This window comes from Mixophyes fleayi, chromosome 4, assembly GCF_038048845.1.
Source record: "Mixophyes fleayi isolate aMixFle1 chromosome 4, aMixFle1.hap1, whole genome shotgun sequence".
In the NCBI taxonomy this organism is placed as follows: domain Eukaryota; kingdom Metazoa; phylum Chordata; class Amphibia; order Anura; family Limnodynastidae; genus Mixophyes; species Mixophyes fleayi.
Genome location: NC_134405.1, coordinates 47,024,581 through 47,050,088, shown reverse-complemented (window position 1 = coordinate 47,050,088; position 25,508 = coordinate 47,024,581). Strand labels below are relative to the sequence as shown.

The window sequence follows — 25,508 nt, the reverse complement described above, 5'->3', positions numbered from 1 at the left end:
CTGAAAGAGATTGGCCCTGTATGAGAAGTAGCAGTTATTTCCTACCTATCAAACCACTCTTTTAGTGTTTCTACCTCTGGCGCATCCTCCCATCCACTTCCACTATCTGTTCGGGTCATTCAAGGCTCTGTTTTTGGCCCTTTAATTTTTTCATTGTACATTCTTCTTTTGGGGTACTAATTTGCTCATTTGGCCTCCATTACCACCTCTTAGTTGATGACACACAAATCTATATCTCTTCTCCTGACCACTCTCATTCTGTACTATCTTGTGTAACCAAGTATCTTTCTGCTATCTCCACATGGATGTCCCAACGCTGCATAAAGCTCAACTTGTCCAAAACAGCTTATTATCTTCCCTACTGCCAGAGTCACCACCTGACCTCAAATCTCCCTCGCTGTCAATAATACCACAATTTCCTCAGTCTCCCAAGTCCGCTGCCTTGGTGTCACACTTGACTCCACCCTCTGCTTTATTCCTCACATTCAAACTATCTCCCAGTCCTGTCGACTCCAGCTTATTAACATTGCCAGGATATGTCCTTTTTTTTTTTACTCAACATGTTACCAAAACTTATCCATTCTCTCATCATCTCACGTCTTGACTATTGCTGCCTCCTGCTATCTGGAATTCCTGACACCATCAATCTACACTTCAATCCATCCTAAATACTTCTGCAATACTGATTTTCCTCTCTCACTGCTCCACATCTGCTGCACCACTTTGCAAATCCACTGGCTCCTTGTGTCCTCCAGAATCAAATTCAAATGACTCACCCTTACAAAGTCGTCAACAACACTACCCCTGCATACATCTCAAATCTCATATCAAAATACTCTCCCTCCCACCAACTTAGATCTTTCTCTGACCTGCGCCTTGTCTCGTCTCTGGTAACCACCTCTTACTCCCGCCTACAAGACTTCTCCCGTGCTGCTCCCCACTTATGGAATTCCCTACCACTTTCCCACAGCCTTCAAATCTTTAGATGCTCTTTGAAAACCCATCTCTTTTTTAGATGTGGCCTTATCCTCAATAACACTCTTCACACTAATGCACCCTCCCAGATGTCCTAATCTCCACTCTGAGCCACATTTGCTCCTCTTGTTTCAGCTGTGCCTTCTTCCATTTAGAGTGTAAGCTCTCTAATGAGCAGGGTCCTTCATACAGTTTGTTTTCAAGGGACATTTTTATCCACCATTAGCATCCACACTGCCCGTGAATGCCGTTCCATTTGAGTTTGCTTAAAAACCTGTCTTGTGAAGGGACAAACTGTCAGTCTTTTGGGAAATCAATCATCATTGATAACCTTCAAGTCAATTCCCCTTGCAGCAGAATATACCACTTGTAAGTAAGTTATATTCTGAATTGAATTCCTTTATTTTAAACTGTTTTGATTGTGCATGTATGTCAATTGTTTGTTAATTATTTTTATAACCTGTAAGTATTGTACTTTTTGTATATTAAATCCAAAAATGAATAAGTGATGTCCTTTTTTCTCCAAACAAATTCAGTGCCTGTCTAGAAGAGATAGATTGCTTGACCATGCATGAGTAGTGAATTATGAATACATCTGCAGTGTTCTCCCCAGAAAATGTTTCCAGCCTGGGTGGGGGCAGTTGTAATACTTTGCAATAATAATGAAAAAAAATCTGCCAGGACTGGTCACACTGGTAGTCAGTGGTAAAACACCCACTGCTGGCTGTAGTGCTCGTGTAGTCATGGGAGGATAAGGAGGGGGGAGGGGGGGGGCATATATATACCTCCATGACTTCCTTAAAGATTATTTATACAAGTGTGATCCAATCAGAGTTGGGCTCAAGTCGCGTTTACAAAAAACCCAGAAATGACCTTTAAGACTGAGGCTGACATAATCCACATAGTAATCAGAAACAAAGCTGGATTCTCTTGTTGGTAGGATACAATACAATCAACATATATTAAAGGCTTCTTGTAGGCATTAATATTGAATGTGAGAACTGAGAATTTTTACATGGTTGATGAGTACATCATTTCTTGCACCTTTAAGAATAGGAGGATTCCCCATTCATCTTTCAGGGACTTTATAGCTCGTCTGTGGTGAAGGATTTTGATGCTGGAATATAGTACACTATATTGTTTTGTATTCTTTATTTTTTATGTGAATACTCCCTATGTCAGGAGAATTGATAAGGTCATTTACACTATCACTCTGTGTCCATCCATGATTGTCTTAATGTACATATATATATTTGTTGTTGAAATCATGTTTTATTGAATTAAGTGGAATCCTCTTACATACGGTCTGAGCAGCATTGGAAGGAGAGCAATATATTCTCTTTGTCTCATATTATTGGTTCACTATTGTTACCACACACCAATAGGAATAAACCACATTACAGCTAAGACAATATATCTGACATGTTTCTATTACAATGGTAGTATAACATGTATAGGAAATAATAGAACATTTGAGATGTTTTTGTGGGCTTCATACAAAATATAATATCCAAAAATAAATTAACCTAAGGAAGGCATTTCATAGAAAGATATAAAATGTTGGGCCTTATGAACATCAAAAACAGCCATGTTGTTTTCCCCCTCCACATTACTATATGTGATTAGCAGAAACACTGGTACCAAACTCAACTATAGTTGATACAGTACACTGCATACCCCAACTCATCATACGACAATCAAACAATATCTACAATGGGAAGAAGACACTGAAAATATCCATTAAGAAACATAATAAGCGGCTCTAAAAGCCTTTATAAAGTCCTCTATCCATGCATGAATAAATGAAAACTTTTAATTTATATAGAGCGTATATAAGCTTGCGAGCAGGCCCTTCTCACCTCTTTGTTGACCCAGTTTGTTTTATTATTTTACTGTGTTTGTTCCCAATTGTAAAGCGCTACGGAATATGTTGGCGCTATATAAATGATGTTGATGTGTCTGACATTACACAACAATGGAAGATTATACACCTAATATTAAATTATCAAGTTACAATTTTTACACATTTCCCTACTTTATACTTACAAGTACACAACTTCCAAATGGATGTTCCAAGAGATCTCAACACCTGAAATGTGGAAGTGCAGAATTCCCTTAGATCTGCCAACTATCTGATCCATTTATGTACACAGAGATATTGTTGCTATATTCAATCATATTCAGGACAATTGAATTACAAACCTTGGCCATAGACTAATGCTCACTTTCTCTATTAATGAATAGGCTACAAGAGATATTAATCTCTCTTTTTTGATTCTACGTAGCACTCAAATAACCATGTAAATAACTGTTATTGTAACTGCACCCCTTAAATAGATATTGGCAGACCAACAGTCTTCTTTTGGATTATACTGGTGTCCCCTTGTATATCATCTTATTAAATATACAGGTAGACAGTAGTTAATGCAAAATACAATTTTGTACAATAGAATATATTCTCTTTTTTTATACACACACACACACATACCGACACAGTAGTCGAAGTGGAAATTTAGGAGCGGCGGTATGGAAAATGTAACGAGAATGTAAGTGAATATAATTTAATAGTTTTACAATGAAGGCAATAGAAGTGGCAGTGTGATATACCACTATATACACCCCCACTTTCATGTGTGTGTGTATATGGCTAATCTCACCATCTGCAGTGATTGAGTGGATGCAGGGCCGGACTGGCCATCTGGCACTTCTGGCAAATGCCAGAAGGGCCGATGGCCAGATGGGCCGGTTGCTAGCTGGCCGGCCCCATCGCTCAGCACACAGACTGTCATGCCAGAATTCAGCATGACAGTCTGTGTGCTGAGCAGTGGGGTCGGCACTACACTTACTCCCTGGTGTGGTCGCTCCTCCCCTCTCTTCTATGAATGGCTCTGGAGATGTCACATGGGACGAGCACCATGTGATAGGTGCCGTCCCATGTGTTAGGAGAGACTGTACAGCGCGCTGCGGAGCGCACAAGGTAAGAGGGAGGGGGTAGTTTGTGTGACAGGGGAGCTATATGTGTGACAGGGGAGCTATATGTGTGACAGGGGAGCTATATGTGTGACAGGGGAGCTATATGTGTGACAGGGGAGCTATATGTGGACAGGGGATCTATATGTGTGACAGGGGAGCTATATGTGGACAGGGGAGCTATATGTGCGACAGGGGAGCTGTATGTGTGACAGGGAAGCTATATGTGCGACAGGGGAGCTATATGTGTGACAGGGGAGCTATATGTGTGACAGGGGATCTATATGTGTGACAGGGGATCTATATGTGTGACTGGGGATCTATATGTGTGACTGGGGATCTATATGTGTGACAGGGTATCTATTTATTTGTGTGACAGGGTATCTATTTATTTGTGTGACATGGTATCTATTTATTTGTGTGACAGGGTATCAATTTATTTGTGTGACAGGGTATCTATTTATTTGTGTGACAGGGTATCTATCTATTTGTGTGACAGGGTATGATTATAGTGTAACAAAAAATAACACAGAATTTACTGACAGGCGCCAATAAAAATGGGATCGACAAAGTAAAAAAATATATAAATCAAGCTCTGAATGACAATGAATACAAATTACCCAAAAAATAACCCCCCAAAAAAATATCCAAATAATGACCTTTATGATTATAGTGTGTATGTGTGTAACAGTATAACTATAGTATGTGTGTGTGTGTGACAGGTTATGATTATAGTGTGTATGTGTGTAACAGTATAACTATAGTATGTGTGTGTGTGTGTGACAGGTTATGATTATAGTGTGTATGTGTGTAACAGTATATCTATAGTATGTGTGTGTGGGCCGGTGTATGACCATAATGTGTGTATGGGTAGCTCTTAATATAATGTGGGAGGTAGGCTGTTAATCTAATAGGGAGTTGCAGGTGGGGGCTAATTATTGGGTGCTATTCTATTTGTGGGGTGAAGATGGGGGCAATTTAATAGTGGGGCTATCAATTTCAGATGGGGTAATTGGATTTTTAATTTAATGCTGGGGTGCTTTGGAGAGAGGGAAATAGTTTTATTTATTAAATGGAAATACTATTTAATGTCAGGGCTAGTTGGAGGGAAATAGATGTATTTATCAAATGTGAATACTAGTACTTTAATGTTGTGGCTGCAGTGAGGCCTAATTTTAAAACATGGATGCTATATTGATTTAACACCAGGGCTAAATTTCATCTGCTCTTTTTTTTCTCCAAATAGGGCATCCAACATTCCAGGATCCAGACAAGCAGCAACTGATCTAAAGACACCAGCAGCCACAAGTGGTGACCATAACAAGACAGGTAGGAGAGACCAGGACAGTCTGCCAACTGTTCTGAATTTGATGGGTGACTGTCCCACTTAGTCAGGATTTGGTCTGACTACAAGGACAGTTGGGAGATATGTCCTGCTTCACACTGTACTGCTTGTTAAGGCAGAACTGCGTGCACCTAACAGTAGTGCACACTGTATTGCCTTTGTATTTGTCAAAAATTTGTCTAATAGCCAAATTGCATCATAGGAGCCCCCCTGACTTAAGTGCCCGGGCCCCCCGAGCCTTAATCCAGTTGGTCAGCAGGAGGATTTGTGCTCCGTCCCAGACAGGGCACAGCCTGCAGAGCAAGCAGCGGAGCTCTAAGTCTCACGAGATTTATTAATCTCATGAGACTAAGAGCTTCCCTGCTCACTCTACAGGAATGTCAGCAGCATCAGAAGCATAGATAAGTACAGTGGGCTGGGGGTGTCATAATGTATCTGGGGGGGTGGCGTAATGTGGATGGGGAGGGTCTGATAAATGTAATGTTTTATTATAATGTATGTATCAACGCACCATTTTGACCACGCCCCCAACATAATGTAGCTACGCCTTTGGCGGCACCGCCACTGCACTGCGGCACACATTTTTTTTCCAGCTTATCAACAGAGGTGGGCCTGTGTGCTTTAAATGCCAGGGCTGATTTTTAGTCCCAGTCCGGCCCTGAGTGGATGTGTCAGCTGTAGGTAGGTGGCAGTGGGAATGTCAGTGATGTGGGCATGAAAGAACATCACATGTAGCTTCTATAGTGCACAAGGTGTAAAATATAAGCAAAACAGTAAGACACAAAATACTAATTGTAAACATAAATGCTGCGTTCAGAAACCTAAAACATGCAATAGTATTTTAAGAAAGAATATTACAAATCTTGACACTGCTTGGCTTTGACTAATGATTTAGGCACAGTAATGAAGTGAAAATGCAACTGAGAAAGGGGCATGTGGCAAAGCTGGTGAGAAGTGTGGTCAGGGGAATGTACTGAAGTATAAGCTGGTGGCCAGGAGCAGGGTATATGAGAGACAAGCTGGATGGCACCATATCAGTCAGAAGTCTGGTGGGTGGAGAGCAGGGTACTGGCCTGGAGGGTAACATGTGAGGGACAAGCTGGTGGGTGCCCAGGAGAGGCCATGTGATGTGGGCAAGATGGTGCCATGTGGGGGAGAGACCTAGAGGATGGGCAGAACAGCGGCGCACGGAGGATTGTCGGGGGGGGGGGGGGGGGTTCCCCCAGAGCCGTAACTTAGAATTCTAGCGCCCTGGGCGAGAAAGACAAATGCCGCCCCCCTAGCCCTCAATTTTAATCAAATTAACCTAAAATATTCCCAAATTGCGCCCCCCTTCAGCGTTGCGCCCTGGGCGGTCGCCCCTGCCGCACAGCCCTAGTTACGGCTCTGGTTTCCCCCCTCCGACCCCCGCAAAAAAAAAAAACCCGAGAGAGAGCTGCTGCGCATGCGCAGCAGCTCCGTTTAGCCAGCGCTGTCCTATACAGCAGCTGCGGCGCTGTCTAAGAAGCATCTGTGGTGGTGCTGTATACACTACAGCACCGCCGCGGACACTTCTTTGACAGCGCCGCGGCTGCTGTATAGGACAGTGGCCACTTAGTTAGCGCAGGGGAGGTTTCTAGAGACTCAGAAACCCCCCCTGCGTGCGCCACTGCAGAAGGGGGGGCTGTGAGGAACAAACTGGTGGGAGGGCATTAGAGGAGCATGTGAGAGAGTGTGGTGAGCTGTAGGATTAGCAGAAAAGGCATGCAGAAAAGGAGTAGCAGAACAGGCAAGACAGATAATAGACAAGATTGTAGGTAGGCAGCAGGGGGTAGAAAGTGAGGGATAAGCAGGTGGTTGGGGGGAGGTGACATGTGAGGGATAAGCAGGTGGGTGAGCAAAAGGGGACACGTGATGATAAGGTTAGTGGATGGCCAAGAAGTATGTCCTAATCCCCTTCCTCACAAAATCTGCTTTTCCGCTGTTGCTCTCAACTGTATAGCATCTAACAAACCGTTTTTTTTATTGAAAGCCTGAAAAGCAGTGCTCTCTAACACAAGTGAACGAAAAAAAGTGTGAAACTTAAAACAATGTGCACATGGGTGTGGTACATGGCCCTCTTCGATAAAGGAAGGTCCCTAGTCCCTGACCCCCGGATCCAAAAGGACCCTTAAGGGGCAAGGGTCTTCAGACCCCCTTCGCCGCAAGGCTAAGGGGGCCCCTTTAGCCCCTGGTATCCGCCGAAGCTTCATCCAGGGCTTAGCAACTTGTCCACCCCCTGAAGGGAGGACCCACAATGTTTTCAGGGGGGCTACCCGCACCCGTAAAATCCGTGAAGAAAAAAAACATAAAAATAAGTGGAGTGAGAAAATAAATAGTGTCGTGCAAAACGGCCCCAGCCTTTCGGCTGAGATGTTAAAAATTATTCCTGCCTAGCCAAAAGGCCAGGACAAGGAAAAGTGAGTGGCTGAAAGTGAGGTTCGTGCAAAGTGGCTTACTGTCAAGTAAGGGTCACCACGCCTCAAGTGAGTTCAGGCACTCCTGGGTCACTACTCCAGGGGTGTTATCTCAGGCTTTCAAGCCACCGGCCTTCTGGCCAGACCAAGCTTTCACATGGCCCTTTCAGGGGGGGCAGAGGCCACTACTTGGACAGGTACTCACTTGATCTTAGCCAAAAAGCCGAGAAGCAGCCGACAAACCGCTATGCCATGTGACTACAATAGTCATGTGACCAGATGACGTCAAGATCCCGTAACTGAGCTCCTAAAGTAGTCTCCGCCCGTGTCCCCGCCCGGTCCCCTCCCCCGTCACGTGGTTTTACGGTGCCTCTCTCTCGGCCACAGACAAGACGCATGCTGGGAGAAGCCGGTAATTATAAGGAGTGTTGTGTCCGGTTATACAGCACCGTTTGTATATGTGGCCCCATCATCTGGTTATGGGGCCCCTGATTGTCAGCAGTGCACGTCTGAGGGTCTGTGTTAGGAAGTAGTTTGGTCTACAGTGTGTGCATTGGATGTGATGTGTAGGAGGAGGGAGGAGCACTGACCAGGAACTTATACACAAGATAACGGGGAAGAGAGAGAGTGCAGAGGGGGAGAGAAAGCAGCAGAGACACTGGATGGTGATCACAGCTGAGGGCTCCTATACACAGCAGAACAAGTGACTGTGTCCCACACACAGGCTGATATTATTGTCTCTACAGCTGTATTCCTGCATTGTATTCTTACTATAACACTCTTACTATATTCACATATACCAGTGCTCTCCCCAAGTCATACAGTCACTGGGTCACACTGTTAGGGATGGGGTCATACGGTCACTGGGTCACACTGTTAGGGATGGGGTCATACAGTCACTGGGTCACATGGTTAGGGATGGGGTCATACAGTCACTGGGTCACACGGTTAGGGATGGGGTCATACAGTCACTGGGTCACATGGTTAGGGATGGGGTCATACAGTCACTGGGTCACATGGATGGGGATGGGGGTCATAGAGTCACCGGGTCACACGCTTAGGGATTGGGTCATACAGTCACCAGGTCACACGCTTAGGAATGGAGTCATACCGTCACCGGGTCATATGGTTAGGGATTGGGCCATACAGCAATTTGTAGAAAGCGGGGGGGGGGGGGGGGGGGCTGTCACCTGATAGTTTCCTATTACTATATATAATCTAGGTGAGCATATTAGTGCATCATAGATCATTGATGGTACAAGATTCTCAGGTGGAGTAAGAATTTGCACTGATGATAATAATTAATTGTGGGGGGTATACCGGGTGGTAGTGGTTGCCGATGCTGATGACACCGACACAGAGGACACCTACACTAAAAAGCGACTGAATGAAAAAAACGACAGCTAGAATGACAGACTTACCTGAAAAATGACTGTGCTGTTATCCGATGCCAGCAGAAGGATGACAGAACCTCCTTCTGACTGCCCAGGTCTCCGGCACCACTGTGTGACGTCAGTGCGCCCTTCATGCCTTTCAATTTAAAACGGCAATGTCGTGACCCCGCAGGGACACGGTTTAAATGGGGTCCCGACATTGGCGCTTTAAATTGAAAGGCATGAAGGGTGCACTGACGTCACACAGTGGTGCCGGAGACCTGGGCAGTCGCAAGGAGGTCCTGTCATCCTTCTGCTGGCATCGGAGATCTGCACAGTCGTTTTTCAGGTAAGTCTGTCATTCTAGCTGTCGTTATTTCATTCAATCGTTTTTTTTTATTGTAGGTGTCCCCTGTGTCTGTGTTATCGTAATCATTGAAATGATTACCACCGAGTATACCAACCCCCCTCTTTTAAATTTTCATTGAAGTTTACACACTTTATCACTTACATTTTGCTTGGGAGAGACAAAAAACGTACACAAAAAAATCTGACTCTATCTAATAATTATTTTAAACATTATTAATAGTAAATATTAATAATTTTAATTGATATTTTTATCACACTACCAAATAGTGTCTCCTATAACAGACCTCTCTCTTCCTTTATTTTCTAGACTGTACTCTATCTATTTATGTGGTTACATTTGTAAACTGTTACTTTTATGTTTACTGTATCCTTGTATGATGTCACTACTGTGAGTTACACTCATTATATTTCTGTAAATTGTCAGGCACTGTTGTTTGGGGCAGAGGGCTCTGAATTGAAGCTTTATGCAGTTACTAGCAGCACTGTGCCCACATTTGGCTAAGATGAAATTGTAATAATAATAATAAATCTATTTTCTACTTTGGATTACATCATTTGGATCGGACAATTATTTAACTTTCATAAGCTGCATGAGGCTAGACTTTGTGGGATGGGAATATTTAAATGTGCTCATGGGGTAGTGAAGGGGCATTTACACTTTTGTACCTATTTGGTAAACATTTTTAAACACCCAAAATAGACATCGGTAATATAACCATCAACCTTATCTTCCCTCATTCTTATAATTTGATCAATAAATCAGGGGGGAAGAAGCATTATTCTAAATGAATAAATGGGCTGGTTGTTGGTGTCATTTTTTTACTGTTTGCACCAAGCCAATTTTCTACAGCATCTGCCAGCCTCCAAAACTAGGTGCAGATTGCTCTTACATGGGGTGTTTCCACAGTTTGTTAAGTGGGTGTTTACATAGATGTGCTGTCTGACCAACTAGTCCACCTCTGCACCATACCCCTCCCACTGATGGGTGATGATGTCACTACAACCCTCCACATGTTTTGCACCATCACTTAGCAGTAAGCAGGCTGACATTTGGCAGATTGCATGGTCACATCCTCATTCCTGCCCGCTTCTCCTGCTGTCTGGGAGAATAACAGTCTCTGGAGTCTGGGAGGAAAATCCACCCGGACATTCCAGGTGTTGGCATGCATGACAGAGATTAAACCATTAATAAGTAAAATGGGCAGGCTAGTGGACAATTGGCTTTTATCTTTATGTGTTTTTTATGTTTTTAAATATTAAGGTTTATTTATAAACATTTAAGAGTTCTGTGCAATGATCATTTTGTGATTTCATGTGCCTACTTTTCTACAGATCCACCTGTGTTCACAAGCGTCACACTATATTGGGGATAACCTAAGCTATCTACCTGTGCTATCCAGCTAAGAATGTACCCGGAGACATCTCTCCACCATATGCGTGCACCAGTCTTATTTCCAATACTCCTAATGTGGGTAAGTATTTCACACCTATTCAAATAGCTGAATAAAATATACTGTTTATTTTTGACAGTTCACCATAAAAGCTATTGCATTTCTCCTGAATAATGGATTAATTGCAAAGTAATTCAGATGCATATCATATAAGGGAAAAGTAACATAGTATAATATACTCAACAAGCCAATCCCTGCAGTAGCTGAGCCAGAGGCAGTCGAAAGAATCTCTGATCTCTGATCAAGGAAGTGGTACAGCCCAGATGTCAACCTCTTAATGGCAAGCATCAATGCAGAGACCAGTAGAGTTCTTGGGTGGTAGATGAGTACACTCACTGGGTACATGGGGAACTATCATTGTTTTCTACCCCGATTGTTGACCTTTATCTGCCAGAATATGTCACGTGCCCATTGTAGGTGCATTCGGCGGTGAACAGGGGTCAGCATGGACACTATGACCGGTCTGGGGCTATGCAGCAACCTGCGATGCATTGTGTGTTCTGACACCTCTCTATCGGAGCCCAACGTTAACTTTTTCAGCAATTTGTGCTGCAGTAGCTCTTCTTTGGGATTGGACCAAACGGGCTAGCCTGCACTCCCCACCCGTATCATTGAGCCTTGGACACCCATGACCCTGTCGCCGGTTCACCAGTTGTCCTTCCTTGGGCCACTTTTGTAAGGTATTGAATCCAGCGTACCAAGAACACCCCGCAAGACCTGCCGTTCTGGATTCCAAACTTTTTCAGCTCAAGGCACCCTTAGGGTCTCCATAATTTTTTCAAGGCACCCCTAAGCCAAAATAATTACCAAGTATTTCCCACCTTGCTTACCACTGGCCCTGGCCGAGGCACTCCAGGGAGCCTAGGCACACAGCTTGGGAACCACTGGTCTAGTCAATTTAGCCCTTGTCAAAGTCGCTCAGATCCTTATGCTTGCCAATTTTTGTGCTTCCAACACATCAACTTTAAGAACTGACTGTTCACTTGCTGCCTATTATATCCCACACCTTGACAGGTACCATTGTAAGAAGATAATCAATGTTGTTCACTTTACTGGTCAGTAGTTTTAATATTATGGCTGATCTTTGTATGTAAGGCTTATTTTCCATCTTGGCAGGATCACTTTCATGTAGCCTATTAATCATGCACTCATCATAGCGCCACCTTTTTCCGAGTCCTTTACCGCCTTTCCCTCTGCCAAACATGTTCAAAGGTAATCTTCTTTCCGTCTACAACAAACGAACTAAGTTACACGCTAGACAAGCTGTCCTTTTATACAGGAGAGGCGGACCTGATTGGGAACTTGAGGGAAATAGGGGAGGAGCACCAAGCAACAGGTTCCTGAGTCATACCAACACTGCCAGTTTTCAGGCCGTTGTAGTACAATTATATTTTGGTCCTGTAATGTCAATCAGGGCGACCTTTTGTTGTTAGAACGCAGAACGTAGATGTGTTCGGTTAACTCAGTATATATTTCTGTTTTCTGAGCTCTCAGGCTGGGAATAAAGCGCTGCTTGCACTTTCACACACTTTCTGTACCAGTCTGTGACCATTTATTCAGCGGCGGTGGCTGCATTCTGCATGCTCCGTGTTCAAACTGCCGTGTGACCATCCTTTCAGTGTTGTCTGGTAGGAGACTGTCGCAAATGTTAAATCGGGAATAGTGATTACTGGACATATTCAGAGCTGACGATTGTGATGCATGACTGTATGCCTGTCAGTATGGAACATCTGTGTAACGTGACAGTCTCACACGAGTCTGAAGGTTTAAAAAGGTAGAAATAAGACGTGAGAAGTGAAACATGACATAAAAGGAGAAGTAGGAAGGTTTAATCTGCTCAGTCACTGGGGGATCCGGGAGCTTTCTTTGGGCGCATCCACGTATTTGATCATAAGTTAAGATACAGAGAGGAGATTTAGGGAGATGGGGGTGTTGGGTGTATTTTCAGTGTATTTGCCCGGGGTTCCTCAATATAAAAAGTCTACACACGACGAAAGGGCGTCACAATGTGCTGATGAAATAAAGGACAACGAGCCGGTATTATTACACTTAATATTAAACTCATTTCTTTCAGCCATAGAAACACAAAGCGGGAGCCGACATTCTAGAACGGCGTCCATGAGGATAATGGGCGTGGTAACAATACCCCCGGAATCTGCGCACATGATTGGCTCTTCACCACAGCCAATGGCTTCGCATTCCTGGGCTCTATATAACAACTCAGTTGATGATTATCTGCATGTAAAAGTTTTGTTTCTATTTGGTGCACGGAAAATGTCAGAGACAGCTCCCGCCGCAGCGCCCGCTGCTCCAGCAGAGGCCCCCGTCAAGGGAAAGCGTCAGCCGAAGAAAGCAGCTGCAGGAAGCTCCAAGAAGGGCAACAAAACGTCCGGTCCAAGCGTGTCTGAGCAGATTGTAAAATGCGTGTCCGCATCCAAGGAGCGCAGCGGTGTTTCCCTGGCCGCCCTGAAGAAGACCCTCGCTGCTGGAGGTTACGATGTGGAGAAGAATAACAGCCGCCTGAAAGTGGCGCTCAAGAGCTTGGTGACGAAAGAGACCCTGATCCAGGTGAAAGGCAGCGGCGCCTCCGGTTCCTTCAAGCTGAACAAGAAGCAGCTGGAGAGCAAGGATAAGGCAGCTAAGAAGAAGGTGGCGGTGGTTAAACCCAAGAAAGCGGCAGCCAAGAAAGTGCCCAAGTCCCCGAAGAAGTCTCCCAGCGCAGCCAAGAGCCCGAAAAAGGCCAAGAAACCGGCAGCAGCCAAGAAAGCAGTAAAAAGCCCTAAGAAGCCGAAACCTGCTGTGAAACCCAAGAAGGCGGCCAAGAGCCCGGCTAAAAAGGCAGCTAAGCCCAAAGTGGCTAAGAGTCCGGCTAAAAAGGCAGCTAAGCCCAAAGTAGCCAAGAGCCCGGCTAAAAAGGCAGCTAAGCCGAAGAAGGCTGCTCCTAAGAAGAAGTAACTTGGAGCCGCACTCCTGTCAATCACACAAAGGCTCTTTTCAGAGCCACCCACTCGGTCTCGACAGAGCTATATAGTATATATCCCCCTCCACACACACTTTTCTGTTACTCTATGGGGGTGGATGTGTGCGCTATGAAGCTGAGCTCTAGAGTAGCTGTTTCTTTCCGGCGGTGGTGCGAGAAAAGAGATTATAGCCGTATATACTGACTCCTGCCGTCTTATTATAAAGTGTCTGCAGCTTGTTTAAACGTAACGTCAGTGCACCGTGACAGTGCCATATATGGTTCACTTTTGTTTAATAGACGACACCGCCAATCTGGATGGGGGAGTTTAGTTCAACTGTGTCCGTTATTTAACGAGCATTACAATGTAACCTCGTCTAACTCGAGTTAACACACAGCTAAAGCGTGATGTTATAGTCGTGGATCAGCTCTTTAGGGACGGGGTGGGTGGCTCTGAAAAGAGCCTTTGTGTTGTGGGGACAATTATCCAGCAGGAAATTACTTGCTCTTGGTTGGTTTATGGCTCTCGGTTTTCTTGGGCAGTAGGACGGCCTGGATGTTGGGCAGGACTCCTCCTTGGGCGATAGTCACCCCACCGAGTAGCTTGTTGAGCTCTTCATCGTTGCGCACAGCCAGCTGTAGGTGACGGGGGATGATGCGGGTCTTCTTGTTATCACGGGCGGCATTCCCAGCCAGCTCCAGAATCTCAGCAGTCAGGTACTCCAGCACCGCTGCCAGATACACCGGGGCGCCAGCTCCCACACGCTCCGCATAGTTCCCCTTCCTCAGCAGACGGTGAACGCGACCGACCGGGAATTGGAGACCGGCTCGAGATGAGCGAGTCTTGGCCTTAGCACGGGTCTTACCGCCCTGTTTGCCTCTTCCAGACATTTCAACTTATGTGTAAGTCAACCTACAACAATAAGGCTATCTGTCCCGCCTCCGTATATTTATACGCTGTAGGGACAGACACCCTTCTCTCATTGGTCCGCTATCAAATTAGCTAGTGCCGCTCAAGTTCAAACAAACACCAATCCGCAGCAGCGGGTGGGATTTGACATCGCACAACATCCAATAGTGCACAGAGCAGACTGTGGGTCTCACTTACATGGGCTGCCTATAAATAGAGCGGCTGTGGGAGGTATCAGGAACAGTTTCTGCACATTGTGATTGGGATCGTTTTGTCGCTATAATGCCTGAACCAGCCAAGTCTGCCCCAGCAGCCAAAAAGGGCTCAAAGAAAGCCGTCACCAAGACCCAGAAGAAAGATGGCAAGAAGCGGAGAAAGAGCAGGAAGGAGAGTTATGCTATTTATGTCTACAAGGTGTTGAAGCAGGTCCACCCCGACACCGGCATCTCCTCTAAGGCCATGGGCATCATGAACTCCTTCGTCAACGACATCTTTGAGCGCATTGCTGGAGAAGCTTCCCGCCTGGCTCACTACAACAAGCGCTCCACCATCACCTCCAGGGAGATCCAGACCGCCGTACGTCTGCTGCTGCCCGGAGAGCTGGCCAAGCACGCCGTGTCCGAGGGCACCAAGGCCGTCACCAAATACACCAGCGCCAAATAATTCACCCGTGATATCCTGAGACCACAAAGGCTCTTTTCAGAGCCACCCACCTTCTCTCTGATCGGGCTGTATTCACATTCCCTGTAAGTCATGGATAACAGGTTTTCCTATACTGTACCACCACCATCCCCTGTACGAATGTTTATTACAATACATACAATTCTACCAGCCAACGTTCTAAATAAGCCGACTTCAATTTAATATTTTGTCTGTCTTGCAGTATCTATTTAACGGCTTGTAGAATGAATCAGCTCTCGCCCATTGGGTAACCCAGACGTACTTTAGTTACTCTAGGAATCAGTATAGACCCAGGCAATGTTTCGTCCTGCACCGAAAGGAGAACTGTTGTTAAAATGAATTTTAGGGACGTTACAGTAACACTTAAAAAAACGGGATAACTTTTAAAATAGGTTTTAGATCTCAACATGTATAAAGCACCCGCCCCTCCCAGGTCATATAATGTCGGAAAGCTGGGTAGATGGGAGGATACAGCTCGTTCGAATGCGCATTTGGTGGCTCTGAAAAGAGCCTTTGTGCTGTGTACGTAGGAGGGACGAGTATCTATGCTAAGCTGGATGTCTTTGGGCATGATGGTCACTCTCTTGGCGTGGATGGCGCACAGGTTGGTGTCCTCGAAGAGCCTCACCAGATAAGCCTCGCTGGCCTCTTGCAGAGCCATGACTGCTGAGCTCTGGAAGCGCAGGTCGGTCTTGAAGTCCTGGGCGATCTCACGTACTAAGCGCTGGAAGGGCAACTTGCGGATCAGCAGCTCGGTGGACTTCTGGTAGCGGCGGATCTCTCGCAGAGCAACAGTGCCGGGACGGTAGCGGTGAGGCTTCTTCACGCCGCCAGTAGCTGGGGCGCTTTTCCTGGCAGCTTTGGTCGCCAGCTGCTTGCGGGGAGCTTTCCCGCCTGTGGACTTGCGAGCGGTTTGCTTAGTTCTAGCCATTATTCAAAATTATAATGAATATTAAAGACGGCAGCTTAACAATCCTATTTATACATAGCGCTGCACGATGATTGGATGAGTTAAGCATGCCCCCCTCCTTTGATTGGCTTAAATAAACTGTGGACTATTTCAAATTAACCCGCCAGTAGTAACGTACTTCCCAGATCAACGGTATACTAAGTCTTATTAGCAACTCGGGAATGAAAGGATTTGAGCGGGAAAGCATTACTTTGTTTCCACGCAGCGTTCAAACAGATGTTCTATTTACTGTGTGGGAAAAACAGCCACCATTAACCCCATGCTCACCACCAGTTATTGGGATCCGCCGATCATTTGTTGCCACCGAACAGCCAGAAATTGCAGTCAACACTTTCTTCACATTTTAGTTTTTTCTTATTTTTATTGGTATTCTCTTAAAACTAAGCCGATATCAATCCATCACACAAGTACCCAGCAACATCAATAAAGGTCCAGTACCCGTTGGAGTCCCCCTGTTCTCTGAAATATGCCAGTCACACTTCTCCAAAATGCTCCACGTGTATAGTATAACCATGTATGTCACCGTGCCTTCAGAATATGGTCTCTCAGGGTTATATCATATGACAAAAGGTTTCCCTTTCTGAGGCAGGTGATAGCTTGGCAAATAAGGTTGCTTTTGGGCCAGTCAGTAAGCTGGCAACAAACATGGGCTATACGTTACCCTGGTATCCTCACAGATGCCAAGCAATATAGAGCAGACAGATTACCTTTTCTCCAGAGACACATAAAATAACACAACTTAAGTTTTCACATGTAACATAATTTGTGGGCAGTGTTAGAGCACAGTTACAATCTTTTTGTTCTTTTTTAAGCTAAACTGTGGTCATCATAAACACACACAACTCTTTGTTCCCTCATGCTCCCCTCCCCTTCTCATATACCCCTCCTCCACTCCATGCAGTCCTTCCATTCCCTCTCCTTTATCTACCCTCTGTCTCTCACCATGGGGTATATTTAAGAAAGCATGATAGTGCTCTTACCGGCAAATTAAGCTTCCTGGGTGTCCTCCGCAAATTTATGAAAAGTGCATTGCAGCAGATATCGTGGATATCTGCTGCTTTGCACTCCTCTTCGTTTTTAGGAGTAGTTGACATTCAACAGTATGGTGACTGCTCCCAGCTCAAATCTAACAAGTTCCGAAAAAATCCAATGCTGTCATCTCTGCTCCGAAGAGCAGAGCTGGACAGCGCATGTGTGGAGGGATCACAGGATCCCTCCCTGTCACTTACAGCTCTATCTCTGCAACGATAGTTGCAGAGACAGAGCAGGGATCTCTGTGCGCATGTGCAGTTCTTCGAAATGCACATGCGCAATTGAAGGATGAAGAGAACGAGGAGTAAATCCGGAGACAGCGCTTCCGAAGAGGGGGAGTAAGTATGATTTTTTTTTTTATCACAGAAACAGCAGTTTTTCGAAACAGCTGTTCCTATGATCTGTTGTTCATAAATTTGAGAAATAGTTCAATCCTTATCCATGCGATAAGGATTGATAACTATTTCTCACTTTTGCCGATGATTGATAAATGTGCCCCATGTCTCCTTGCTCAAGTCCTATACCCATCCTCACCCCCAGCTCCCCCCGTCCTACCCTAATCACAACCCACCTCCCCGCTCAAGTAACCCTGCCAATCTCATCCATATCTCCCCACTTCCCTCCCTCGCTTTCTCCTGTGCCCTCTGGAACTGCAGTGTCATGTGCAATAAACTGCCCTCTGTCCGCAACCTCTTCATCTCCATCTCTCTTAGGGGTCTATTATTACCCTTCGCTTTTTCAGTATAAACTTTTCAATCCCCATCCCATAGATGCGGATTCAAAAGTTTCTCAAATTTATTAACTCTCCGTTGGTGCCCCCTTTTGTTCCTTCCACTTACCTTGTCTTCCGATCAGCACCTGTAAGACAAGAGAGACAGCACAATGACAGCCCTTCCCAACACCTCTGTTACTTACCCGATCCAGAGGGACCGCTATGGAACTCACCACACCGGACGTTACCTTAGACCGACCACTCTCACGTCCTGAGACGCTGTGCCCCACAGGCCTGCGCCCGCGGCCGTTAAGCCCGTCTTGTCCTGAACTTGGGTGCCCTTCCGGACGGATGGATGGGGTTCTATAAACCGCTCCAGAACTCTTCTTAGTACCTACTTAGGAACCGAGTGTTCCGTACTCTACGTCAGGTCCTAGCGTCCTGCTAAAAGAGTAATTGGTACTCACTTGTTCCGCGCAGGAAACTCAGCTTGACCCGCCTTCTTCGGGTCTTCCAGGCTCTCCAACCGCCGGTGCCTCTTCTCCTGTTTGGCGCTGTCAAAGGCTGCTTTGCGGGGGCGCTCTTAGCCCTTACAAGGGCTCCCCACCGACGATCTCTGCTCCGGCGTCTTGCTTGAAGTCTTCGGGCATCAGGGTAGCTCACAGCCCTTACAAGGGCTCCCTAACGCTTCCGCCGCTGCTGGACGTCTGGACGCGACGTCCTCCTACTTCCCCTCCGCCGCCGCACAGCCCTCGCGTTGGCGCCCGGCGACAGAAAAAGCCGCGGGCACACTGACGATATCAGCCGTTGCCGCGAGCCCTGATTGGCTAGCGGTGGCACCAGTAGTTTGAATGGCCGGAGGCGAGCCAGGATTGGTTCGCCGACCCGGCCGCTGATTGGCCAGCAGCGGGAAGTAAGCCGGGATTGGCTCATTTGCCCGCTGCCACCGGGACCTTTCCAGGGAGGAATGAATACTCACCGCTGGACTGGTGAGTAGCTTTGTCCTGCGCCTCCCTCTCGGCCGCCTTGTCGCCGGGGCACTTCTCCACACTGCTCACCCCTCTTTCAATCCCTTTGCGCATGCTTCGACCGGTGACCTCGGGCATGCGCACAGAAATCCCTGAATGAAGAACATGCGGAAAGTGACATGGAGGGATCATGTGATCCCTTCACACATGCGCTGTGCAGCTCTGCTCTTCTGAGCAGAGCTGTTTTCAGTGAAAGTTTTCAATCATGTTAATGTTCGCCAGCTTCAGATGGCGTATATTAACATGGTTGAAAGCTAAGTTTCGGTCACTGTTGCATAGAGTTACTGAGCACTTCCCATGCACTGTTATGGGGAGTGCTCAGTAAAACGATGAGAGATGCAAAGCAGCAGATATCTGAGATATCTGCAGCGATGCTAGAATAATACATAGTAATTTAGCCGATAATACCCGAAAACTGTTGTTTTCGAGGATTTACCGCTAAATTAAAAGACGGATAGCTTTGATAAATAGGCCCCTCTACCTTCTAGCCATCACTGAAACTTGGCTCTCTTTTTCCGACACAGCTTCCCCCACTGCTCTCTCCCATGGGGGCATATACTTTAACCCATTCCACCAGACCGAATGACCCTCCAGGAGATGGAGTATTGACATTACCGTAACTAGCCATTTTAGTGCCCTGGGCGAGACAGGGAACCGGCGCCCCCCATCTAAGTGGGAGTGCCAATCGTCGAGTGGGTGTGATCAACTTTCTGTGGGGGCGTGGCTAGCGCTTTACAAGTTCTAGACCGCACTGAAGCCCCCTCCCTCCCCATTCTTCTCGGCTTCTCGGTCTGGCTTTGTAAGGATCTTTATGTAATAAGCCTCCATGGAATCAAAGTACTTTAAATGCAGCTATCACATGCTAGCTGTATAAAAATTAATTGGTAATTAAAATAAAACTCACTGAAACAAATTAAAACATAAATGTAACGGTACCATCTGTATCACACTGCCCAATCATCACACTGTGCCCTCCATCACAGTTTCTCCTTTATCACACCGTGCCATGGAGCCATCTTTATCACAGTGGCCCCCTTATCACCATCACACAAAATGAATTATATATATGTATATATATATATATATATATATATATATATATATATATATATACACATATATACACACACATACAATATAAAGAGCCTCCTAGTGTCCGCCATACCTTACAGAGAGCATTCCTGTGACCTCCATACAATACAGAGAGCATTCCTTTGATCACCATACAATACAGAGAGCATTCCTATGACCCCATACTATACAGAGAGCATTCCTATGACCACCATACTATACAGAGAGCATTCCTATGACCGCCATACTATACAGAGAGCATTTCTATGACCACCATACTATACAGAGAGCATTCTTATGACTGCCATACTATACAGAGAGCATTCCTATGACCACCATACAATACAGAGAGCATTCTTATGACTGCAATACAGATAAATACCTCACCTGAAATTAAATCAAATAATTGGCTGGAATAATCATATGACTGGATGGTCGCCACTAACATTACTAAGTGACGCTAGTAAATCAGACAATTCGCTTATACAGTCACATGACCGGACGGTTGCCATCAACATCGTTAGGCGACGTCAGCAAATCAGATTATTGGCTGATGCAGTCACATGACCGGACGGTTGCTATCAATGTCGCTGAGTGACGTCAGCAATTATGGGAGGATTTTCCCATTTATAAAGCCAATTAACACACATCCCGGCTTGCCTCGAAAAAGCCTCTTAGCGAAACGCGCGTCGGCGGACGCTGCGTCTGCTACTTATGATAGATTTAGATTGTGAAAGCATTTAAGATTATCTAGAGAGACAACCAACTAATAAGTAGCTATGAAATGATGCTCATTAGATATAGCGCTTTTTCATTGAAGTAATGTGTGAATGAGAATTCCAAAAAAGTAGCTCTGTATGAATGATATCTATACTAAGGAACAAGTAAATATATATTAGATAGAAAATCAGTCCCTAAAACGTGGGGAAGTGACCAATGATCCCTAAAAGGGAGAGTGAATGAAGTTTTGAGTATTATATACATGTACCAATGACAATAATTGAGCTATACAAATACTCTAGAAATAGACATTTGGGGAAAAAAACTTTTACTCAATAGTAATGGTTTGATGTGGATTGGATTAACAATTCCCACTGAAACTTTATAAATAAGCAACTTCTGTTGCTGCAGTAATTGAGCAACATTGGCTCTGAATAAATATCACTTGTTCTGAAATACAAAAATACTTCTTACCAAACAGACTTTAAAAAAAGTGGACCTGTAAAGTACAACTAGAAATGGATAACTGAGTTCTATATTTCACTATATTTCAAGGGTCCCGTATAATACGTTCATACCATATATAGTGACTATTGGTACAATATAATATATCACTTATAGGACGTCATGCCGCCAATGACCAAAGGTGGCAGACATCCCAGTTAATCCAATTTGTTCTCTTTAGTACATTTAGAAGTATCAGCTATACTTCAGAGTAGCAGCGCAGCAAGGTATTTTTTCCTGTTTCTACCTTCTTAACAGTACATATTAACCTGGTAAATACAATTCACATTCTATTTTAATATTTCGCTACAGGCCTACGAGAAAACACTCTCCATATAATAAATAAATAATATACTTTTGAATGCAAATTAATAAAGTTATATATTTAAAAAAATTCTGGCCATTAGAGTGCCTCTATTCTAAGACACACTTTTCTTTTTCTCCTTTTTTGTCAATTGTTACCTCGCCAGCTGACTGATACTGAGGGCCGCGACTTGCATGTCCCTTGCAGCGAAGTCCATACCTTCTTGCGGTGGTTCCTGGTGAAAACCATGGGCGTGTTAGACTCTGCGCCTCAGTACTCAGTAGCGCCAACTGCTGGCAGGTATCATCAATTCCACCTAGTGATTCTGACAAACGTAGTCTCTCCCTGACCCCTAGTTGGTTTGTGGTTAGGTCCCTAGTGGATCCGCTGGTAACAGTGTAAGAGTGCCCCACCATAGCCTCACAGTTGGAGTTGGTGGGAGGCTGGGTAGTGTCATTACAGGTGATGTTAGGACGCACGGAGTCAGGAGCTAAGGAGAGGAGTGATCAGGTGAGTAAAACACTAAGTCCCCTTTTTCAGAACGGGCTCCCACCTTTTGGTGGGTGGAGTACTTGGGCGGGATTGTTCCTAGGCCCTCGTACTCTCGGCGCCGAAGTATTAGACTAGAGCAAAATAAGGTGTCGGCAGCCGGGGTAGAGTCAGTGTCTCTGACTCGCAGCCGTCACCTCGGACATTGCCCTTTCGTCGAAGGGTAGTAGAGCCTCCAGTTTGTTTCCCCGTGCAAGGGTCGTACCGGTGGCGTGCAGGAGGAGGAGGAGCAAGGCGAGCCTCAGATCATGGGAGGTGGTTTTCCATAGTATTCCCTCGGGATCAGGTGAGTAACGGGGTGGGATAGGGGATTGTGCTGCGCGCTTTGTACCATTTTTAGCACCCCTTACATTCTTCTCCTGCCCTCCCCTCTCACCCAAATCTAGCTTTCCTAGGTGCAATCTAGATGCTCTTGACCCCACTACTTTCTCCTCCTCTCTCGATCCTCATGCCACCGCGATTCTCCGAGCCTGCAAGAAGTGTCCCGGCCGTCTCCTCGGCGACCGGGTTGTCACTTACTGGTTCGCCCCGGCCGTTTCCTAGACAAGAGTGGGGACGTTGTGAGTGATAGCTCCGCGTCCCGACATTAGGGGCAGCCGGGCGCGGGCGCTAGTACTTGAATTAATTAATTAATTAAACAGCTCCTGGGGCCGATTATCATGCTGTCCTCTGTGTTTTGCCATTGATCAGTCTCTGTATATAAGGCATGGATGGCTTAGCCTCCCTGACGGTTATAGTTCCAATTTTCTGTGTATTAGCCTTGTGCTGTGCTTGAACAAATATTTTTATTAGGCTTCCTGTGTATGACCTTTGGCTTTGTTCTTGTGGACTTGATTCTTGCCTGTTGCCCTGACCCTTGCTTCATTCCTGGATTATCCTTGTCTGCTGCCAGTCCTGACATCTTGCCTGGCCTTGACCACAATACCTGCTCCTGGACCCAGACCGTGGCCTATCTTTTGACCATGCTAGATTCTACACCCCGTTACTCTACGCTACAGTACGTTCATACACCTGTACAACCGCGAGTATAAGTCTTTGTCTGTACAACCGCGAGTATAAGTCCTGGGGGCAACCAAGTACCTGTGAGCATAACGAGCTCTACTGGAAAGGCGGCTGCTAGAGGTGAAGAACTCTCTACCTGGTTCTACAGGTTGATGACAAGTCGTAGCATTATAACCGGTCAGTGAAGTTCTGGAAGAGTTCGCTTCCATGGATGAAAGCGGGACGAACCCCACTCCAGCCCAAGTTGTTGCAGGCCAGATCCAGACCATATCACAGGTGGTCCAGAACCTAGTTCAGCAATTGTCTGCCCAGGAAGAGGCCACCAGAGCCTCGCAAGCCCAGCAAGGCCTTCCGGGTCCTTCAATGGAGCCCAAATTGAAGCTACAAGACCGCGTCTACGGTGACAAGGCTTCTTTTCACAATTTTAAGGAGAGCTGCAAACTCTACTTTCGCTTGAGACCACGCTTCTCTGGCTCTGAACAGCAAAGAGTTGGCATCATTATCTCCCTGCTCCAGGGTGATCCTCAGTCCTGGGCGTTTAGCCTTGCTTCCACATGCCCTCCACTATAGTCCGTTGATGCATTCTTTGATGCCCTGGGGTTGCTTTATGAAGAGCCTGACAGAGCTGCATCGGCTGAATCACATCTCAGGGCACTAAAACGGGGTCACCGCTCTGCTGAGGAATATTGTGCTGAGTTCAGGCGCTGGTCCACAGATAACGAGTGGAATGATCTGGCACTCCGGAGCCAGTTCCGTTTGGGTCTCTCGGAACACATAAAAGACTCCCTGTTGTAATATCCTATTCCTGCTACACTGGAGAGTCTAATGCAATTGGTCATTAAAATTGACCGTAGATTTAAAGAGAGAAAAGCTGAGAGGGATACTACCGTCACCTCATGCTCTTTTTAGACTCCTCCTGCTGCACCTTTTGAAGCTGCTGAGCCCATGCAGCTAAGTGCTTATCGCCTTTCTTCGGAAGAGAAAACCCGGAGACGAACCTTAGCCCGTTGTCTATATTGTGGCAACTGGTGTCATCTCCTCCAAAACTGTGCCAACAAGTCAGACCAGCCGGGAAAAGAACAGGCCTAGAGAACGTGGAAGAGGTTTGTCTAGGTCTGCAGATTATATCTTCCAATAAAGCACTCTTGGTTCCTGCAGTAATTTCCTTTGGTGCACAATCCACATCTGTCTCTGCTTTCCTAGACAGCGGTACTGCAGGGAATTTTCTGGATCTGGATTTCGCTTGTACTTTGGGATTTCCTGCCATTAAGCTCGAGTCGCCCATCACTGTCTGTGGTCTGGATGGTGGTCCTTTACCAGGTGGTAAAATTTGTTCCCAACCACAACTGTTGCCGCTCACAGTGGGGGCGCTACATTCTGAAGTCTTGTCCATTGTTATGAATCCCAGTGCATTCACAAAGTGCAACGGAAGTGTAAGGCAAAGTGTCTTTATTCAGGTAAATATATTAACAAAGATAACTCAAATCCACGGATAACAGGTTCCAAAAGAGACTGTATAGTAAAATGTCAGGAACAAGTATAATAAGTTTACCCCAGTCCAGAAGGCACAAGGCTGTCCAGGAAAGCAGACAAAGTCCAGGGATCAAATAGAGACCAGACAAACAAATCCAAATAGCCAGGCAGAGATTAAGCAAATAGGCGAGGTCCAGAAGTCTGTTCAAAAGGTCAGGGCAACAGGCAAAACAGTGTGGTCTAAGGTACAGGCAAATGATTCAGGGTCTCAGGCAAGCAGGCAAGGTCCAAGGTACAGGCAGGGGTCATACACAGAAGTTCAGTCCAGCAGGTATATACCAAATAGCAAAAGAGCAGGTTAGCAGCAGCCAGGAACAAATGGATGAACTGCTCAGAGCACAGCTAGAGGCAGGTACTTAAAGCAGTGTACCAGGTGCAGTTCTAATTAGCATCAGACAAGGAGATTAACTCCTTCAGGCATGTTGCAGAGTTCAGGTGCAGGACAGCAGCAGCACCTCTGATGGATTATAGGTACTGCTGCCAGATACAAAACAAAGGCAGTCATAACATAGCCCCCCCCTTTAAGGAGCGGATTCCAGACGCTCCATACATGCTCCCTTCAGGTTTTTCTCCTCTTCTTTTTCTTTTTATAAGATCTCCCTGGAGACACAATTG

General features: G+C 45.7%; 4 protein-coding genes across 4 annotated transcripts; 2 read left to right on the top strand and 2 right to left on the bottom strand.

Moving 5' to 3' along the window:
- Positions 1 to 13,192: 13,192 nt before the first annotated feature.
- LOC142149793 (histone H1.01-like) lies at positions 13,193 to 13,925 on the top strand. Its single transcript, XM_075205100.1, has one exon. It carries the CDS (start codon positions 13,193 to 13,195, stop codon positions 13,871 to 13,873), a length of 681 nt encoding a protein of 226 aa, XP_075061201.1. The 3' UTR covers positions 13,874 to 13,925.
- Positions 13,926 to 14,375: 450 nt separating this feature from the next.
- On the bottom strand, positions 14,376 to 14,768 carry LOC142150641 (histone H2A type 1-like). The gene has a single exon (XM_075205837.1). It carries the CDS (start codon positions 14,766 to 14,768, stop codon positions 14,376 to 14,378), a length of 393 nt encoding a protein of 130 aa, XP_075061938.1.
- A 276-nt stretch (positions 14,769 to 15,044) lies between these two features.
- On the top strand, positions 15,045 to 15,497 carry LOC142149792 (histone H2B 1.1). Its single transcript, XM_075205099.1, has one exon. The coding sequence runs from the start codon at positions 15,070 to 15,072 to the stop codon at positions 15,448 to 15,450; it is 381 nt and encodes a 126-aa protein (XP_075061200.1). The 5' UTR covers positions 15,045 to 15,069; the 3' UTR covers positions 15,451 to 15,497.
- Positions 15,498 to 15,697: 200 nt separating this feature from the next.
- On the bottom strand, positions 15,698 to 16,399 carry LOC142150640 (histone H3, embryonic). Its single transcript, XM_075205836.1, has 2 exons — positions 15,941 to 16,399; positions 15,698 to 15,775 (listed from the first exon to the last, which is right to left on the bottom strand). The coding sequence occupies exons 1-2, from the start codon at positions 16,397 to 16,399 to the stop codon at positions 15,698 to 15,700; spliced, it is 537 nt and encodes a 178-aa protein (XP_075061937.1).
- Between the last annotated feature and the right edge of the window lie 9,109 nt (positions 16,400 to 25,508).

Excerpts from the sequence above, each read along its gene's own strand:
- LOC142150641 (XM_075205837.1), bottom strand. The coding sequence starts at position 14,768 with ATGTCTGGAAGAGGCAAACAGGGCGGTAAGACCCGTGCTAAGGCCAAG.
- LOC142149792 (XM_075205099.1), top strand. The coding sequence starts at position 15,070 with ATGCCTGAACCAGCCAAGTCTGCCCCAGCAGCCAAAAAGGGCTCAAAG.
- LOC142150640 (XM_075205836.1), bottom strand. The coding sequence starts at position 16,399 with ATGGCTAGAACTAAGCAAACCGCTCGCAAGTCCACAGGCGGGAAAGCT. Across the intron at positions 15,776-15,940 it reads AATGCGCATTCGAACGAGCT|GACGAAACATTGCCTGGGTC; the intron begins GTATCCTCCCAT and ends CTTTCGGTGCAG.
- LOC142149793 (XM_075205100.1), top strand. The coding sequence starts at position 13,193 with ATGTCAGAGACAGCTCCCGCCGCAGCGCCCGCTGCTCCAGCAGAGGCC.